At 39.9% G+C, this 21,805-nt stretch overlaps 1 protein-coding gene across 1 annotated transcript in view; it reads left to right on the forward strand.

The window, feature by feature from the left end:
- The window catches only part of LOC146829794 (nicotinamide N-methyltransferase-like), a 53,622-nt gene extending 32,363 nt beyond the window's left edge, over positions 1 to 21,259 (forward strand). The window contains exon 3 of the mRNA XM_085606733.1: positions 20,479 to 21,259. Coding sequence (XP_085462859.1) covers positions 20,479 to 20,914 — 436 coding nt within the window. The 3' untranslated portion in view covers positions 20,915 to 21,259. The remainder of the gene's footprint in view (positions 1 to 20,478) is intronic.
- The last annotated feature ends 546 nt before the right edge of the window (positions 21,260 to 21,805 follow it).

Genomic DNA, 21,805 nt, shown 5'->3' on the forward strand with positions numbered 1-21,805 from the left:
GGCATGCCAGCAGCGCGCCAGCTGCGCGGCCTCTCAGCGGCCGCCATATATGGGATGGTGGGGGAGGGAGGAGCAGCTGGGAGGTGTGTTGCAGGGGCAGCGAATGGGTGCGGAGGGTCGGGGCCACAGGGGAAGCAGCGGCGGGGACGGGGGCAGGGAAGCGGAGCGGAGTGGAGTGACCGCGGGAAGGAGAGAGGCAAGGGGCAAGGATCAAGAGAGCACAGAAGTCAGCAAGAGGGGTCCAGAATCAAGAGGGGGCACAGCAGACAGAAAAACGGGGCACAAAATCAAAAGGGGGCAACAGCAGACAGAAAAACGGGGCACAGAATCAAAAGAGGGGGTAACAGCAGTCAGAAAAACGGGGCACAGAATCAAAAAAGGGGGCAACAGCAGACAGAAAAATAAGGCACAAAATTAAAAAAGGGGGCAACAGCAGACAGAAAAACAGGGCACAGAATCAATTTGTGGAAGATGGCGATTCCTCCTCCGGCCCCGTTGGTGCAGTCTCTGCGGGTGATCTTGTACCCGTTGGGGATGGCTATGGCGATGTCTGGCGAGGAGGCTTCATTCATCCAGGTCTCGGTCAGGAAGGCGACATCCGGGGATGCGGTGTCGAGTAGGTCCAGAGCTCGACGGCGTGTTTGCATGCGGAGCGGGTGTTGATCAGAATGTATCTAAGCTGGTTGGGTTCCGTCGTGGCGGGTGTCTCGGCACCTTTGAGGCAGGAGAAGCTGCAGTTCAGGCAGGTGAAGGGACCGTGGGTGCGCTTCGGGACGGCCTTGCAGCAGGTGTGGGTCCTTCCTGGGTTGAGAGCGACAAGGGTGTTGGCGTCGTAGTGGAGGCGGTCTTTGTGGCTGGTGCATGGGGGGAGGGGTTCTGGCGCTGGGCGTGGTCCAGGTGCGGACGGGCGCAGATGGGCTAGACTTAGGCGCGGCGGCGCAGCGGCCGCCATTTATGGGAAGGTGGGGGACGGAGGAGCAGCTGGGAGGCGGGAGGTGTGTTGCAGGGGCAGCGAATGGGTGCGGAGGGGGCGGGGCCACAGGGGAAGCAGCGGCGGGGACGGGGGCAGGGAAGCGGAGCGGAGTGGACTGACCGCGGGAAGGAGACAGGCAAGGGGCAAGGATCAAGAGAGCACAGAAGTCAGCAAGAGGGGCCCAGAATCAAGAGGGGGCAAAGCAGACAGAAAAACGGGGCACAGAATCAAAAGGGGGCAACAGCAGACAGAAAAACGGGGCACAGAATCAAAAGAGGGGGCAACAGCAGTCAGAAAAAAGGGGCACAGAATCAAAAAAGGGGGCAACAGCAGACAGAAAAACAGGGCACAGAATCAAAAGAGGGGTCAAAAGCAGTCAGAGAAACGGGGCACAGAATCAAAAAAGGGGGCAACAGCAGACAGAGAAACGGGACACAGAATCAAAAAAGGGGGCAACAGCAGTCAGAAAACTGGGGCACAGAATCAAAAAAGGGGGCACAGAACAAAACAGCGAGCGGGGGCAGGGGGGCACAGAAGAGGAGTGGACAGACAGAGATATGGCACAGCAGAGCGGATACGAACCTAAGGCCACCACTGGCCACCAGGGATGAGGCGCAGGTGGAAGCCTGCGGGTGGTGGAGGGCCTCGACTTCGGCGGCGATCAGTACACCTCAGCGGGGGTGCAGGCGGAGCTGCAGATGGGAGGAGCGACCTACCAGGAAGGTCATGGGTCGCACAACATACCAAGTGGATGTGGAGTTATTATTCTAAATGTGCAAATTGATGGCTAGAGTGTATATATATATATATATATATATATATATATATATATATATATATATATATATATATATATATTCACTGTAAAAACCATAGGTTTCACACATGTTATAGTTAGCTGGACATTTTACTGATAAAAAACCAATGAAATTCCCCCGTTATAGTTACTGTAGGCAACTATAACTCACGCGACCGTAATCCTCTGCTGATGCTAATACTGTATTTAGACACTTATTTGCCCATGTCTTCTTCCATTAAATTTTAGCTATACATATATTACAAATATTTTTTTTTCATAAAGACACATATGTCATCAGCAGAAGATTACGGTCGCGTGAGTTATAGTTGCCTACAGTAACTATAACAGGGGAATTTCATTGGTTTTTTATCAGTAAAATGTCCAGCTAACTATAACGTGTGAAACCTATGGTTTTTTCAGTGAATTTGCAAGGTTTTTTAAATGCTAATTACTAACTATTACATGTGTGTGAAACCTATGGTTTTTTCAGTGAATTTGTACGGTTTTTTAAATGCTAAGTTACTTTACGCCATTCGTGGCGTGCGCGCCCACTTAACGCAGTTCGTTCCGTGCGTGCACAGTGAGCACGCGGTGCGCTTCGCGCACCGCGTGCCCACGTTACGCTAGATGGGCCATGAACGCACGATGCGCTTCGCGCACCGTGCGCACATGGAGGACATATGATGAGCATCGTTGTGACAGGTAATATATATGTTTTGCTTTGCAGTTATATGCCATGCACAAATGGTGCTCTTCGGGCACCATTTGTGCATGGGGTGGGGAGAGTGTGGATATTATTTTTTTTTTTATTATTTATTACCATACGCGTACGATAAGCATAATCGGCGACATTTTCGAAAAAATTAAAATTGCCTTTTTTCAATTGGGGGATCGTTGGGGACTCCCTCAACATGGCTAGGTGCTTGGGAGCCCCTTTACATGTTTTTGCCCTTTGTTTTTCAACCCCCTGTCAGAGTGCGAGAGAGAAAATGGCGGCCGCCGCTTCCTGGTTTCGACCGATTCGAATGTTTACTAAGATCTAAGGGCCAATCAGAATCGCGCTCGCGCACGTCACCGTACGCGTACGGTAAGCGCACCGTAAGCGCACCGTAAGCTGGCTCAGATATATATATTGATTTAAAGGCTATTTTCTCAGAATCTACTGAACAGATTTACACCAAACCTACAAAAGGCACTTCCTTGACCTGTAGACTACCTCTCTGCCAAATTTCAAGGAACTCTGTTCAGCCGTTCGGGCTGTAGCTGTGTCTAAAGGTCCTATGGAAAAATGCATGGGAAAAACGCGTTTTGGGACCCCCCTTTTATCTCAGCCCCCGCTTGATGAATCCCCCCGAGACTTTCAGGGTAGGAGCGGAGCATAGCGCCCCACCTATTTTGAAAATTGCGCGAGGATTCGTAGACCGGCGCCAAAGTTATTCCAAATAGAATGTTGCGGATTTCCTATGGAAACGTGGTCCTAACTATAACTATCTACTGGCGACCGCCAGTAGATAATATATATATATATATATATAAATATTATCTACTGGCGGTCACTCTCAAGTGAGGTTTGTCTCTTTTCCAGCCCCTTTTTACACCTCTCTGCAACGCAGCTCTGTGGCGCTTACTGGAGGTACCTAGTGGTCTAGTTTGACCCTAGGGACCCTTAGGATTCAAGAGGACTTAATCTCTAAACTTAGAACAGCCACAGGGCGCGTTTACACAGTGGTAAAGGGAGGGGACGGGGCCTGAGGTGACGTGTGCAAACACGCACTATGGCACGTTTTAAATTGGGGATATAATTTTCCTTCAATACTGAGGGCCCCTGGGGGCTAACTAGCCCACCAAGTGCTTCCAGTAAGCGCCACTGAGCTGCATTGCAGAGAGGTGGTCCAGGCCGTGCCACTTTTTACACCTCTCTGCAACGCAGCTCTGTGGCACTTACTGGAGGTACCTAGTGGGCTAGTTGGACCCTAGGGACCCTCAGGATTCAAAGGAACTTAATCTCCCAACTAAAAACGGACACAGAGCGTGTTTACACTGTGGTGAAGGGAGGGGACAGGGCCTGAGTTAACGTGTGCAAAAACGCCCTGTGGCCTGTTTTAAGAGGTAGTTTTAATCACCCTGCCCTATTATATACTAGGGGCTTACAGAGGAGGTCATGCTAATCACAGGGGGACCCCAACGCATAATGTTCCCTAGTGTATGTAGGTGTTTTCACTGTATTCTAAGTGTCTTTTAACTAGGGCTGGGTGTAGTTCGCGAAGTAGCACTTCGCGAAGCTACGCAAAGTGAAGTTCGCACTACGCGAGCTATGCGTAGCACTTCGGGAACTGCGTAGTACCTTGTTCGCACTGTGCCAGATGTCGTTTTCAATGATTGCACAGTGCGGACAAGCAACCGGCACTGTGCAATCCTTGAAAATGGCATCTTGCACAGTGCGAGCTGTAGTTTTCTGCTGCTCAAGTAGATTTTTACTCGAGCTTCAGCTTTCTCAACGCGAACTGGTAGTTTCTCATTGCGAGCGGTCGCGAGCATACACGACCACTCGCAATGAGAAACCTGACCTCCTCGCGTTGGGAATCTCGCCGGGAGGTTTATTTTCCATGCTTGCGATCGCCAACTTGAAGTTGCTGATCGCGAACAAGGAAAAAGTCTCGCCGGGATGTCATTTTGCTTGCTCGCGGTCGCCAACTTGACGTTGAGGACCGCGAGCAAGCAAAAAATGACCGCAGCACTACGCAACTCTACGCTACGCGTGTTCGCACTGTGCTACGTGCAGTTTGCGCAGTGCGAAATAGCGCGAACTTCGCAAACTACGCGAGGGTAGCGTAGTGCTTTGCCCAGGCTTAATTTTAGCATAGCACTGGCTCTAGGACTGGTTAGTCAGACTCAGTTACCACCAGTATCCGTCTTCTTTCTGCTCTTCTTTTTGTTCTTTCTGCACGTTATCCTTCTTCCTGCACTTTTCTTCGTCTTTGAGGACTTCTGTTGCTTCTTTCTGCATTTTTTCTTCTTTCTTCACATGTCCTATCTCTGTAGGCATAGTTAGAAATTAGCATTTAAAAAACCTTTGAAATTCACAGAAAAAACCATAGGTTTCAGGCACGTTATAGTTAGGAATTAGCATTTAAAAAACCTCAGAAATTCACTGAAAAAACCATAGGTTTCAGGGGTGTTGATTTGAGATGTCATCAGTGATGTCATGAGTGATGTCACTGACCATGTCATGAGTGATGTAATATGTGACGTCATCAGCAGTGCATTGCCGGCGCGTGAGTTATAGTTAGCTGAACTAACTATAACGGGGGAATTTCAATGGTTTTGTACAAGTGAAAAGTCCAGCTAACTACAACACCCCTGAAACCTATGGTTTTTTCAGTGAATTTCTGAGGTTTTTTAAATGCTAATTCCTAACTATAAAGTGCCTGAAACCTATGGTTTTTTCTGTGAATATATATATATATATATATATATATATATATTCAATGAAAAAAACAAAGATTTCACACATGTTATAGTTAGCTGGACATTTCTCTCGTAAAAAACCAATGAAATTCCCCCGTTATAGTTAGTTCAGCTAACTATAACTCGCGCGCCCGCAATGCACTGCTGATGACGTCACATATTACATCACTCATGACATGGTCAGTGACATCACTCATGACATCACTGAACTAACTATAATGGGGGAATTTCATTGGTTTTTTACGAGTGAAATGTCCAGCTAACTATTACATGTGTGAAACTTTTGGTTTTTTCATTGAATTTCTAAGGTTTTTTTAATGCTAATTCCTAACTATAACGTGTGTGAAACCCATGGTTTTTTCAGTGAATTTGCAAGGTTTTTTAAATGCTAATTCTTATATTTACCTTTTTTTTTTTTTTTTTTTTTTTTTGCAATGTTTTTTACATATTTTTATTTTAAATTTATATCCTCTTTAAAGACTATGGTTAAATTTTAAAAATTCTATAATATATTTTTTATTTTTACCTTTTTTTTAAACTAAACCGGTAAGATATAGTAGTATAACATAGTGAATCTTTTTTTCCCTTTTTTTTTTTTTTTTAGTATTTTTTTAACGTGCGCGTACAGTAAGCGCACGTCTTGCTTTTAGTACGTTAGATTTCTACGCTGTTTGCGTTCAGTTACGCAATTTGCGTAGACGTGCGTCACGTGCACGCGGCGCGTAACGCGTACGCTGCACGCGCATGTTACGCGGAAGTGAAGGGGCGTGCCTGTTTTGCGCAAGCGCGCGTGCGCGTGTCTTTTTTACGCGCATGCGTACTTTTACCGTAAGCGCTCCGTAAGCGCACCGTAAGCGTAACGTACGCGCACGTTGGGTCATGTGATCAAGAAACAACACTTTTGATTGGTTTTTACTACTTTCAGTTCTAGAAATCTCCTACACCACACCCATTCCCCTAATTTCTGCTTGTGATCCCTTAGGAGAAGGAGCTGAGTTGTCTTTGTGATACGATGGCAGAACAGCAGACCTCTTCTGAGAGTGAGGCTAGCAGCACTACCATGAGGCAGAGAAGGAGGAAACAAAATAGCTCTTTCATATGGGAGTATTTTTCTTTTCCAGAGGGCAAGAAAAAGGTAAATGCACCTTTAGTGACTTGAAAGCTTTGTGACCGTGTACTTTCAAGAGGGAATCCTAACAAGAAGTATTCCTTCGGGAATCACACTATGTTGAGACACCTTCATGATGTACACGGTAGGACATATGCTCGACATACTGGAGGTAACCCTTCAGTAAGTCAACCATGCACATCCACAGCAGCTCGGCCTGGTCCATCATCTGCAGGGCCGAGTCCATCTTCGGCAGGTCAGCTGAGCCCTTCATCTGTGGGGGGAGCATCTCCTTTTTCTGGTCCTCTGGAAATTAACCATCGGTTTGCGAGGGTTACAATGCGGTGCGCCACTTGTGCCAATTGCGCCAAGATACTCCCTGGAGTGATAGTTGCGCTATAAAAGTGGATTTTACATTTACATTTACATTTGTTATGGTCTAATTGTTCATAGGGAGACCAGTGTTGCCCTAGTTAACAATAAAATAGACCAGCACATTTGTCCTACCGACTAATCTTCCCATTCTTTCTTTCCTCTGTCCCTGTACGAACACAACGGCTCTTTTAAGAGCCAACCTTACCTTTCAACTTTTTTTAAAATATTTTTTTAAACTTTTTTTTGATTTTTTTTTTACCGTACGTGTAATTAAAAAAAAAAAAAAAAAAAAAAAATCAATTATCACATTACAAGTTCCTTGAGAGATTACAATGAAAAACTGAAAATGTGATTGTGGAGAAGTGGAAAAAAGGGACCATGAAATTTCTGACTTACCATACCCACTCAAAAAATTATTTATTAATTAAAATATCATTTTATTTGCTATAAAAATGGTTCAAGTTTTCGAAAATGTTCTTTGTCAATCTGAAAAAAAAGAAAAAAGTATTAATATTTAATAAAACATTTTATAACACAGTACACATATTTACATATTTTCCAAAAACAATTTTTTGCCTTTTTTTTGCTGTTTTCAGAATATATTGCATTTCACTATAAATCGTGAAAGCAATTGCATTCATCACTTAACAGCGGGCATAAAAAAAATAACAATCTCAAAGATTGTTTAATAAAAGCCCAGAATCTCTTCTCAGTTAAACATACTATTATCGAAATGCAAAATATTATTCATTAAAAATATCATCTAATAACAAAAACTATTTCTAAAAAATACCGTCTGACAATTTTCTTACAGAAGTATAATCTCAAAAATAATATATCTCAAATAAATCCACAATACATCTAGTTTCCTTTCTTTTAGGCCAAATGTTAATTTTTGAAATTAATTTTCGATTAAATTTCCAACGATAATCCAATAAAATTCCAAAATTTAAATTGTACGGATGTTACCGATTCTCTCTAAAATTTTGGTTTCTGAAAGATTAATTAGGATTTAATTAAGTCCACAATACAATTGGATACCTTTCCTTTAGGCCAAATGGTAATTTTAAAAATCTTTTTTGATTAAATTTCCAACGGTAATCCAATAAAATACAAAAATTTAAATTGTACAGATGTTACCGATTCTCTCTAAAATGTTGTTTTCCGAAACATTAATTAAGAATTATATAAGTCCACAATAAAATTGGTTACCTTTCCTTTAGGCCAAATGATAATTTTAAAAATCTTTAAATTTGAAAATTCCAATGGTAATCCAATGAAATGGTAAAATTGTTTTGTACAGATGTTGCCAATTCTCTCTAAAATTTAGGTTTCAGGAAGATTAGATAGGAATTTGCTAAATCAAACGGCAAACGTTTACTTAAAAACCAATTGGGAATCTTTACACAGTGTCCAGCCTTTTTCACATTTAAGATAAACTGTGTAATGTCCTGAAGTTACAGTAGGTCCTTCATGGAAAATTATTGCAACTGTTACAAAAGTTGTTCCTGAAATTGATAATTGCTGTCCTGTAAACTTCTTTATTAAAGTATCCAATTTTGAACCATCAGCTCTACATCGTTGCATCATTAAAATTACATACTGTCCGTATTCCTTTAAAATTAACGTTGAAAACATTTCAGATTTACACTCACCACATTCCATGCTATGATTAGCATCTTTAACTAATTTAGCAAAAGTGACTGTTTTACTCTCTGGCAATGTTAAATAAATAAACCTTTCAGAATCAACATTAGAGCCACATGTATTGAAACAGTTTTCACAACTATGTTCCCATTTATAAGAGAGACCAAACACATTTTCAATGTGTACACCTTCTTCTTCCAGTACCTGAAGAAAATACATCAAGAATTCCTGTGCGTCTTGCTGTACATTTTGAGAAAACTGTGTACATCCTGAACATACATCTAAAAGTTTTCTAATTTCAGTAGCACTTTCTATTTGAGTTTTATCATTACTCAGCTTTTGAAAAAGGAGACTCAACTCAGAACAGAATCTTTTTCTCTGATTTACTATTATCTGCTCTTGCAAACTTTCCAAATAAAATGCAACATTCAGCACTACATTAGCGTAGCAGTTGACACCAGAGCTATTTTCAAAATGACATCCTACAACCTCTTCTTTATATTCCTTTTTCTTTTTGCTTGCAATTACATCACTCCTCTTTTTTTTCCTCCTCTCTACATCCTCATTACAGATATTCTCATTTCTCCTTTTACGAGAAACTACACGTTTCTCTAACACAGGATACTGACCTAAATGAGGAGTATAGGTTCTTCTTAATCTATTGTACTCCTTTACACAATTTGCATCAGCACTAACTTTTGAGTCATCAAAATCTATCATGAATAAACCAGATAATGTTTTCACTCGTGACAAAGCTACATAAGCCATACCTTCTTTGAACACAGTTGAACCAATGTTTACAAATGCACAATCTACAGTCAATCCTTGAGACTTGTGAATAGTTACAGCATATGCTAGAGAAAACGGAAACTGTTTCCTTTGTACATATAAGTCTTTCACAAGCATAAAACGAACTGTACAACGACAAATGTCTATAACTTCTTCTATCTCATCAAATTTTATTTTTAAACATTCAATTCCATCTTTTTTCTGATAATTAATAAAACCCACAACTCTTCCCATAGCTCCATTAACTAAACCTTTTTCAACATCCAAATTTCTCCTTAAAAATACTCTACAGTTCATGCAAACATATAGATTTTTTTCTAATCCAGCAGTTTTGGAAATGTTCTTCTCTAGTGAATCCAATTTATTTTTCAGTGTGCCTGTTAATGTGATAGTAATTCTTCCATCTTGTATTGTGTCCACTGCTTCCAATTTCCTGATATCTTCCTTTTCCGATTTCAAAAGCTCCTCATTGAATATTGAGCATTCACGTAGAGTTGGCATTAAGCAGATGACACTTTTCTTTTCTGCAATGTTCTTGTATATCTTCTCTGCAACTATGTCTTCCTTTGGAAATAAATTATGTAGCAACCGACTCTGTAATGCTTTTGTGCCAGCTTCAGTGAGTAGTCCAATTCTGATATCTTTCAGAATACTTCCATATTCTTCATCGTTTGCTTGTCTCATATTAGTAGTAAGTTCCTTGTACTCAAAGAAAGACCAAATATTTGCATTACCGATGCTTCCCAATGACTTCTTTGTGTCTTCATGTGTCACAGTATAGAACACTGGTTGTCCTTTAACTGGAGTAAGCTGTAGAAGATCCCCAAAAACTATGACATGTTTTCCACCAAATAACACGTCATAGTCTGTCCTTAGAGTTTGCTGCATTCTTAAATGCACAAAGGCAAGCATTAAGTTTGATACCATGCTCACCTCATCAATAATGAGAACTGGTAACATTAGCAAACGATGTAAGGTGATTCCTTTCATGTTATATGCTGCTAACCCAGTTGGAGCAGTAACCACACAAGACAAAGTAGAATCCGTTTTTTGCTGTAGGTAGCTTCGGATTACTTTTATTAGGAAACTTTTTCCAGTTCCAGCTTGTCCGCTTACATACATCCTGATTGGATGAAATGATGTGCATGAGCACTCTTTTTTTTCATGTAGAAATCCGTGATCAATTTTGTTTCTGATCTCTTCATAAATTTGTTGCTGCTTTTCATTCAGTTGTCTTTCCAAATTTGGTAAGTCTATAAATTCTTCTTGAGCTTGATTCATAGCCGTTTCCACTTCATTCATGGCTATTGATGCTTCATTTTCAACGATTGGTTGTCCTAGGGGATCTTGACTGAGTGTTCCTGAACTTTGGCTGTCTTGAGAACTGTCTCTAGCTACTTCAGCTGCAATTGTAGTTTCCTGTTCAATTTCTTCATTTAACATTTGCACATAAGTTGTGAATGTACTGCATTGTATGCTGTCTTTGCAAGCATTGAAAGAATCTTCATAGCTTTGAAATTCTCCCAGTAGTTCATCCTCTGTACGCCATGGTTTAAACAGCTGTAAAAGAGCCAAGTAGTAAAATTCCTTTTTGTCAGTAGTGTCACAACTCAGCTTCCTGTGATTTATCAAACTTCCTTTTGTTTGCTTCACCAAACATCCTTCCTCACCAATGACTTTATATTTTCCATTGTTGATGTCTTCTGCGGCTTTCTGTGAATACATGTAGTTCTGCAGAACTTCATAGAGACACATGTTCTCCAGATGATGACTTCTCTTGGGATAATATGTGTCCAACATGTTTGATTTCAAAATATCTGTACTTTCTGGGTCATTCTCGGCCAAATATTCAATTTCTCCAACAGATTTCAGTACCCGATTTCTTATTGCTGCAAGGCCTAAACTTGCCCAAATTCTTCTTCTTGATTTCGAGTAGAGACTTGCAGAAGATAACCTATCTGAACATTCGTAGGATCCAATTTCTCGATGCGATAACATCTTTAAACTGAAACTGTACAGCTTCTTACTGACAGTCTTCTCGTGAGAAATTTCTTCCCACATTTCTTTCAATTCAGTTTTTTCAGATTTAGTAATGTAAGACGTTACATATCGAGCAACAGCAATGGAATTGTCAGCTACATACTGTATATCCATGTTAGCATTCCACATGGATAAAATGACTGGGTTGTAGTCATTTATATTTTTTGATTCTTCTTTTCTTTTTAGGTTGTAGGTATTCTTAGGTGATTTTCTTGTGATAGTATGTCTCACAGATGACATAAAACTGTTTACTCTTCCATTTGAAAGAAGAGGTCTAGGAAATCCAAATCGACATTTAGTGTAGTATTTATCTTTGCTCTTGTATTTCCGTCAACAGTATTTTCCACACCGATGACTTTGGAAACGTAAAACTTGCTCCTTTAACTTTTTTTCTTCTGTGCTTTTTTGTATAGCACATGTTGCATATTCTTCAATGTAAGATAACACTGCTTCATCAGTATCTGTTCCAAACTTTGGGGCATCCTTGATCCACAACAGCATATGAATATGAGGAGCACCTCTTGCCTGATACTCTTTTCTCCAAAAGAAATCCACTACTTCTCCAAGAGGTGGATTTTTTTTATTGCAGACGAAGGACATCATAGCCTCAAATCTATGATTGAAATATCTGCAAACATTAACCGGATCCAATGAGCACAGTTCTCCTGCTGTCTTGTATTCAATGTTTTTAATGTTTGAATTTGCCTCTCGTAGAAAATCCAGTAAATCATCCCAAGTGTACTCAGCACAGCTTAGGGTAAGGAACCATGTTGGTGTTCCTAAATTTCGTAACATGCATTTTAATTCACCATGGCGTCGGTACCAATATTCATTTGTCCCACGCTGACAAGCCATCAGATTGATCAGTTGTGTTTCCAAATGATCATCTCGGTGCTGCACTTTCTCCATAAAATCCTTAGCAGACACATTTTGTAAATGTACTCCACTTTTTAAAATGTGATTTACTGCATATGATAATGCAGACAAGTCGCTTTCAAATAAAAGATGGAATAAATAAGGAATACTTTGTCGAAATCTGGGATCTTCTGCATATAGTCTTGTAGTTCGATACTCAGAAGCTGGAATCTGTTCTGGACGTTCATCGTATCGTCCTCCTTTTCCTGTAGGAAACAGCTGGGGAAAACATCGAGCTTCCAAGCTCTCCTCCCATACACTCACGGGAGTTGCTTTTGCTTTCTTCATCTGAAAGAGATCAATATTGTCTCCCATAACTTCTTTTGAATGAAGAGGATGTATGCTAAAATGTTCATAAATTTCTTCTTCCTTTGACTTGTCCACTTTTTTAATTTGTCCAGTTGGTGTTTCTGTGTCTTCTTGTAAATCTTCTTCTTCTTCTTCTATATAAATTGGTTCATACCATTTGTTATTCCTTTTCAAATACAAATTTGCTCTTTGTACTTTCCGTACATCTACCAGCTCCTGCCAAATCTTCTTATTCTTTGTAGGTACACCATTAACCAGAATAACTAATGGTTCAGTTTCCAAAGTATCTGCATCAATAGTTTCCATATTTTTTTTCAAATCCAAGGGCAAATACACCACTCTACCTTTTAAACCTCTCAGTAAATCTGAAGGAGGTAATTTACCAATTTTGGGCTCCATACGTACTATGGTCTGGAACGGATGAACACATTGAATAAGTATAGACTCATATGTATTTAATTCAGAAAGTTCGGCAGGAATAACATCCAATTCTAAATTATTATGTACAGCTCTGGTCGGCATTCTATTTTCCTCTAACTTGTTGTAACAGTATTTACAAATACGCTGATCTTCACCCAATTCAAAACAATTTTCAAGAAATATATATGTAGCAAAATCCTTCCACTTATAATTATCTTCATTTTCACTTTTTCTGTAGAGATCAACATTCCTAGTTTGTTTTCTATAATGAGTTCTGCGGCAACAAATACAAGTTATATTTGGTCTTTCATTAGAGATTATTGCAAATTTTGTTATGTGATCATTAAATGTTTTACTTACAGAGGGTTCTACATTCTCTTCCACTTCTTCCTCATTTACTGTGTCCTTTTCTGCACTGTCTTGTTCAGGACCAAAGTAACAAAACTGAATTTCATCAATAACCTTCTCTACATCTGATACCGATCCACGGAACAGAGCCCTATTCAATTCATCTAACGTTATTGCTGGACTTTTAGCAAAATACAACCGTCTCACAAACTTTCTCATTTCAGTATGATGAACAGCCAGCATCCTAAAATGATGAAAAACACTTTTACACACTTTTCTAGATAGACAAGCCAGAGAATGACCCTGCACACCAGTATTCTCTCTCACTCTGCATGGATCTAGACTTTGAAGCACCTTAATCTTCTGTTTTACACTTTTTTTACTATATTCTCTTAGAAACTCACGAAATTTATCAATAGATTCCTGACGCACAGTGCAAATACTACTACAATTCCAAGTGTACACTGGGGCTTTAGGACGTCTCCCCATAGCCTCATCCGCCATCACTTGTACCTCATCTCTTGGAACCATTATCTCCTTCTCCATTATGCAACCATTTTTCACTTCATAAGCACGACCTCTGGTGTCAACTGCATGGAGCAAACTATTACTTAGAAAATAACTCTCTTCATTTAAAAAAGGTTCACTACTTGAACTATGCATCCATTCTCCTAAAAACACTTTACAAAAGTTTGTTCTTTTCACTACTCTTTTCCTTTTGCATTGTGATTTCAGTACATTAACCATTTTATCTAATGTACGCATCCTATTCAAAATTAAAATGAATAGTTTCCTTTTTAATTCTAATGCCTTTGCTGCAATGGCTTCAATTTCTTTTTTTCTCTTGTAATATTTTGCCTTTTGCTTATATTTCTTCACATCCTTTATCAAATTGGACATAACTCTTCTCTGAAACATTTTTCTACGTATCTCTTTAAACGCTGTTTTTCTGTTTAAGTTAATCTTTATTGTTGCAGAAGGTATATTTGCATTAACTAAATTCTCAATTTTTTCCTGTTCTTTTCTATTGAAAACATTCTTTCCAGTACAGACATTTTGTACATTTTTCCTTTTTTTGAAGATGTTCTTTAAAAAATCTTTTGTCTGCTTACCAGAAGACTTTCTCTTTTTCCCAACATGAGCATCTCCAACTAACTTAGGTCCTCCAGTTGTCTTCAAATATAGTTATTTTTTGTGGTTTTTCCTTAGTCTGGATTTTGTAGGCATCTTAAATTTTGTTCACTGCTCTTCAGCAATACCTGAAAAAAACTAAAAAAAAAATCATTTTTTTTATTTAAATATATTACTACATTTTTTATGATCTTTTCAAATCTTAAAATACTAAGTACCCCTTTCCTAGAAGTGAAAATCACAATAACACCTTCACAAATTAAATATCTAAAAACAATTCCTGTGTGCACACAGAGTCATGCTTTGAAATTAGGCAGAAAACAAAATTTCTTTGCCAATTGGAAAGCACAATTTCTACTACTTTTTTGGCAAGTGATAAGTACTTTTACAGTCTGACACATTTTGAATCCACTTTTCAGATTCTGATAAAAGCACATGTCCAAACTGCTTTTTGAGACCAGCACCATGTGTAACCTGGGTGACTGACTACACTCCAGCAAGGGCAACCAGCCTTAGTGATGCTGAATGTATTTGCATTACTGACTGCAACCTCAAACCCCACTTGGTTGTGAATACTGTGCATGATTCCACAGGATAAGCAGCTGGGTGTGTGCTAAGAGTCTGCTTCTGCATAAAAAAATAGCTCCCCCTTTCCATCTAATGCAAATGTAAAATGACCAGAGCAATACCAAACAGCTTTCTGAGACCAGCAACATGTGTAACCTGGGTGACTGACTACACTCCAGCAAGGGCAACCAGCCTTAGTGATGCTGAATGTATTTGCATTACTAAGTGCAACCTCAAACCCCACTCGGTTCTGAATACTGTGCATGATTCCACAGGATAAGCAGCTGCGTGTGTGCTAAGAGTCTGCTTCTGCACAAAAAAATTGCTCCCCCTTTACATCTAATGCAAATGTAAAATCACCGGAGCAATACGCAATAAATCTCTGCCTGTAATTCCTCTTTGCACACAGAGTCATGTTTACATATTAGTCAGAAAACAAAATTTCTTTGCCAATTTGAAAGCACACTTACTACTCTTTTTTTTGGCAAGTGATAAGTACTTTTACAGTCTGACACATTATGAATCCACTTTTTAGATTCTTAAAAAAGCACATGTCCAAAGAACATTTTCAGAACAGCAACATGTGTAACCTGGGTGACTGAGTACACTCCAGCAAGGGCAACCAGCCTTCGTGATGCTGAATGTATTTGCATTACTGACTGCAACCTAAAACCCCACTCGGTTGTGAATACTGTGCATGATTCCACAGGATAAGCAGCTGGCTGTGTGCTAAGAGTCTGCTTCTGCACAAAAAAATAGCTCCCCCTTTCCATCTAATGCAAATGTAAAATCACCAGAGCAATACCAAACAGCTTTCTGAGACCAGCAACATGTGTAACCTGGGTGACTGACTACACTCCAGCAAGAGCAACCAGCCTAATTGATGCTGAATGTATTTGCATTACTAAGTGCAACCTCAAACCCCACTCGGTTGTGAATACTGTGCATGATTCCACAGGATAAGCAGCTGGGTGTGTGCTAAGAGTCTGCTTCTGCATAAAAAAATAGCTCCCCCTTTCCATCTAATGCAAATGTAAAATCACCAGAGCAATACCAAACAGCTTTCTGAGACCAGCAACATGTGTAACCTGGGTGACTGACTACACTCCAGCAAGGGCAACCAGCCTTAGTGATGCTCAATGTATTTGCATTACTGACTGCAACCTCAAACCCTAAAAGTATTCCTCATTTATACCACTACACCTTAATTTATGGTGAAAACATAGTCCATATTATTTTACATGTTTGTATTTGCATTACTAAGTGCAACCTCAAACCCCACTCGGTTGTGAATACTGTGCATGATTCCACAGGATAAGCAGCTGGCTGTGTGCTAAGAGTCTGCTTCTGCACAAAAAAATAGCTCCCCCTTTCCATCTAATGCAAATGTAAAATCACCAGAGCAATACGCAATAAATCTCTGCCTGTAATTCCTCTTTGCACACAGAGTCATGTTTACATATTAGTCAGAAAACAAAATTTCTTTGCCAATTTGAAAGCACACTTACTACTCTTTTTTTTGGCAAGTGATAAGTACTTTTACAGTCTGACACATTATGAATCCACTTTTTAGATTCTTAAAAAAGCACATGTCCAAACAACATTTTCAGACCAGCAACATGTGTAACCTGGGTGACTGAGTACACTCCAGCAAGGGCAACCAGCCTTAGTGATGCTGAATGTATTTGCATTACTGACTGCAACCTAAAACCCCACTCGGTTGTGAATACTGTGCATGATCCCACAGGATAAGCAGCTGGGTGTGTGCTAAGAGTCTGCTTCTGCATAAAAAAATACCTCCCCCTTTCCATCTAATGCAAATGTAAAATCACCAGAGCAATACCAAACAGCTTTCTGAGACCAGCAACATGTGTAACCTGGGTGACTGACTACACTCCAGCAAGGGCAACCAGCCTTAGTGATGCTGAATGTATTTGCATTACTGAGTGCAACCTCAAACCCTAAAAGTATTCCTTATTTATACCAGTACACCTTAATTTATCGTGAAAACATAGTCCATATTATTTTACATGTTCCTCACATTTAAATTTCTCCCAAAACAGAAAATGATAAACACAACTTCAACAAAAGGAATTCCAATTCTATTATTCATTTCTTAATTTACCATATACATCCCCTCTCAAACTCTAAACTCACCTTTAAAATTAGTTAGTTGTGAAAGAAATGTGGCACTCAAACAGCAGATTATCAGAGCCAGGATCTCTGTTCTGTACACCTCTCTCCTCTCAGCATAACCAGATAATGGCAAAGTTTCCCTCTCTTTTTCCACACATATACATGTTAATTTCAAATCTCAGTGCTTCCCCCTTTTTTTCAAATGTAATCACACATTTCTATTGGTTGAAAACCAACCCTTTTCCAAAAGTACCCTTCCCCCAACTTGACTTCAGCCTAGTACCCTTCCCCCAACTTGACTTCTGCCTGCTACCATAGCAACAGCTCATGGAACACTGCTGTGTGGAGTTAGGTCAGAAGTTCGCCAAACAATGTTTCAATTCCACAGAGCAAGAGTGCTTGACTTTTCAAACCTAACAGCAAATCCATAGTACTGTTCTTTGGTAACACATTTTTCTGTACCAATACAAAACATGTTTCTATAAATTTACACATACAGCCTAGTTTTTATTGTAGAATGGTATGAAACAGCCAATCAGTTCTTTTTTTTATAAAAAAAATATGTATGCCTCCATTTCCAAACTGTCTTTCATTTCTTTTTACCATTCTACTGAATTACACCTCCTGAGTGCATCCAGTTCTCCTTTGAAGATGTTCACAGTGTGGATTGTAGGGCACAGCTATGTCTTCTGGAGTGAAAAGTATGCAGAGAAAACAGGTATGGTGAGAGACCTTGCTTTGCCAAATGTAGACATTAAATGGATTGGTCAGAGAGGGTTAAAGTGGCACCAATTGATGCCATTGGTGAAATCCTTCATGCAAATCCAACACCCTGACCTCATAATAGTGCACTGTGGTGGCAATGACCTAGGCACATTGACTAGGGTAGGTCTGGAAATGCTTATGAAGGAGACCTTTGCACAACTGTTTTCACTTTTCCCTAAAACTGCCTTTGTGTTTTCTAACATATGCCAAAGGCAAAAATGGAACTGGTCCAATCATTTTTGTCCACAGATTGACAAAGCAAGAAAGCACGTCAACAAATCTGTTTCTGCTTTCCTCCGTGACTATGGTATGGGTTCCATTTACCACAACAACTTGCGTTACGACATGCAAGACATTTATAGAGGAGATGGTGTACACTTCACTGATGAAGGGAACAGAGTCTTCCTCTTGAACCTTAGACTCTGCATCGGTACTTACTTGTAGGTACCACTAAAAAATCACTTAATAAACACAACAGCTCTTTTTAGAGCCCCCTAATATCTAAACACTTAAATCTGCATTTCATTTTTTTTTTTAATTTTTTTTTTACCGTACGCGTACGGTGAGCTTCCGTACGCGTACCCCGTGATTTTTTTTAAAATTAATAAATGTTTTTTTTGTACTTTTCTGTCCTTCTTTGACCCCCTTTCAAATGTTAGGGGGTCTGTAACACTCTTCCTTGCCCCCTTTTCAAGTTATCACCCTTTTTTTCTAAGTGAAACACACAAAATGGCGGCCGCCGCTTCCTGGTTTCGACCGATTCGAATGTTTACTAAGATCTAACTGGCAATCAGCACCGTAAGCGCACCGTAAGCTGGCTCAGATATATATATTGATTTAAAGGCTATTTTCTCAGAATCTACTGAACAGATTTACACCAAACCTACAAAAGGCACTTCCTTGACCTGTACACTACCTCTCTGCCAAATTTCAAGGAACTCTGTTCAGCCGTTCGGGCAGTAGCTGTGTCTAAAGGTCCTATGGAAAAATGCATGAGAAAAACGCGTTTTGGGACCCCCTTTTTATCTCAGCCCCCGCTTGACGAATCCCCCCGAGACTTTCAGGGTAGGAGCGGAGCGTATCGGCCCATTAGTTTTGAAAATTTCGCGAGGATTCGTCGACCGGCACCAAAGTTATTCAAAATAGAATGTTGCAGTTTTCCTATGGAAACAGGGTCCTAACTATAACTACCTACTGGCGACCGCCAGTAGGTAATATATATATATATATATATATATATATATATATATATATATATATTATCTACTGGCGGTCGGTAGGTAATATATATATATATATATATATATATATATATATATATATATATATTATCTACTGGCGGTCGCCAGTAGATAGTTATAGTTAGGATCGTGTTTCCAAAGGGAAATCTGAAAATTCGATTTGGAATAACTTTGGCGCCGGTTGACGAATCCTCGCGAAATTTTCAAAACTAATGGGGCGCTCCGCTCAGCTCCTACCCTGAAAGTCTCGGGTGATTTGTCAAGCGGGGGCCGAGAAAAAAGGGGGGTCCCAAAACGCGTTTTCCCCATGCATTTTCCCATAGGACCTTTAGTCGAAGGTACAGCCCGAACGGCTGAACAGAATTACTTGAAATTTGGTAAAGGGGTAGTCCTCAGGTCAGGGAAGTGCCTTTTGCATATCTGGAGTCAATCTGTTCAGTATTTCGTGAGAAAATTGCATTTAAAAGCATATAAATATCTATAGCCGCGCACCGTGCGCGCACCGTCCGCGCACCGTGCGCGCACCCTAATGTGCGCGAGCGTATTTCTGATTGGTTGTAAAATGTCAGTCAACATTCGAATCAGTCGAAATCAGGAAGTGTCAGCCGCCATTTTGTCTCTCGCACTGAAAAGGAAAGGTGGAAAAAAGGTGGAAAACGTGAAAAGGGGGCATGGAAGAGAGTTCCTGACCCCCTAGCCTTTGTCAGGGGGTCACGGAAGGACCCCCCAGGGTGAAAAAAAATGTTTATTATTTTTTTAAAAAAATCGCGGGGTGCGCGCACGGTGCGCGCACGGTGAAAAACCTTAAAAAAAAATATATATTAATATATACATAACTTAGCATTTAAAAAAACGTACAAATTCACTTAAAAAACCATAGGTTTCACACACGTTATAGTTAGGAATTAGCATTTAAAAAACCTTGCAAATTCACTTAAAAAACCATAGGTTTCACACATGTTATAGTTAGGTGGAGATTTCACTCGTACAAAACCAATTAAATTACCCCGTTATAGTTAGTTCAGATAACTATAACTCGCGCGACCGCCACTCTATCACAAGGATGATGTCATCAGTGATGTCATGAGTGATGCCACTGACCATGTCATTAGTGATGTAATATGTGACGTCATGAGCAGTGGATTGCGGGCGTGCGAGTTATAGTTATCTGAACTAACTATAACGGGGGAATTTCATTGGTTTTGTACGAGTGAAATGTCCACCTAACTATAACATGTGTGAAACCTATGTTTTTTTAAGTGAATATATATATATATATATATATATATATATATATATATATATATATATATATATATAGCCCCTTTGCAAACATATAGTTTATATTCATACAAACTGGTTTTGAAAAATTGACATAACTTGTGGCAAAAGATCACGTTTTAATCAATAATAAAATCAAACTAAAATGTTTGTATTTTATTTTCAGAGACGTGGGGGCTGAGAACCAAAATCTGTTAAGAAGAAAAATCAAGCACATTCTTAAATATGACGCCAGCAAAAGTAACCCCTTGTCTCCCACCATCCTGCCTCAGGCTGACTGTCTGATTTTGCCTCATTGTTTGGAGGTCCACACGAAAGATGAAGAAGGGTTCTGCATTGCTTTAAGAAATCTCTCATCACTGTTAAAAAATGGAGGGCATTTAATCCTGATAGCGGACCTCGATACCACTTATTACATGAGTGGGAGCTTTAAGTTTCCCCATCTATGTATGGATGAGAGTTTTATAAGGAAAGCGTTAGGAGATGCTGACTATGTCATTGAGGAGCTGCAGGTGTTTCCCAGGAGACTTAATCAATTGTATGACGTGATAGATTACAGTGGTCTAATACTTGTTCATGCTCGAAAAGAAATACCTGTTTAATGTACTTATGGATCCTAATTTATAGACATAATATTGAAAGGATTAGCTTGTACCTGTCCTGCATCAAATTTCTTTTTTCACCGCCTTTGTTGACCCTATTGCTGCTGAAGCCAGTGGTGCTCTGCTCTCTGCCTCTCCTCACTGCTTGACAACTGGACATTGCTTTTCCTGGGACCGCCTTCCCTTGGCTCTGCCAGGTTCTGTCTCAGTCAATATCCCCTTGTCCTTTACTGCTAGGTGAAATGGAGTCAATAACGTCCTGTAGTAGTAATGATTGATCTTGCATTTGAATTGCAGCTAAAAAGGTTGATTCAATCTTACAATAAAATGATGGTCCATTCTCTCAAACAATTGAAATCTTGCGCATTTTGTTCTGCAATGTTCTAAGTCTGTGTGTGTGTCCATTACTGCCCATACATAGATGGTTTAGCTATCCAGTGGATCTTGTCCATTGGAGAACAGGATATAGCACTCTTTTCACTATTTATGAATTCCAAATGTGCATTTTATATTTAAATACAGCTATAAAAAAACAAAATGCACTCATTTTAGGGTTAAATAATGTTTTAATAAATAAAACAAGGACAGTCCACCCCACTGTATTCTTTCCAGCACCCTTCCCTTCCTCTGAACGCCGAACCTTTTACCCACTGCCCCCCAAGCCACCTATACCTTTTAAGTGCCTGACATCATCCCATGAACCACATCTGTTCAGTAATGTATTGACATCTCACAATTGTCAAAGAATTTGCAATCTACGGGCCTGACTTCTATCTTGGCATTATGTCCATCCACCCTTCATGATGGAGGTTTCAATCTGCTCATCTTGTTTGTGGAGGTTTTTCCTGCCTAATTTATATATGCAGAGAAAATACTCCATCAGCCTTATCA

This window comes from Triturus cristatus, chromosome 5_2 (assembly GCF_964204655.1).
Source record: "Triturus cristatus chromosome 5_2, aTriCri1.1, whole genome shotgun sequence".
Lineage (NCBI taxonomy): Eukaryota > Metazoa > Chordata > Amphibia > Caudata > Salamandridae > Triturus > Triturus cristatus.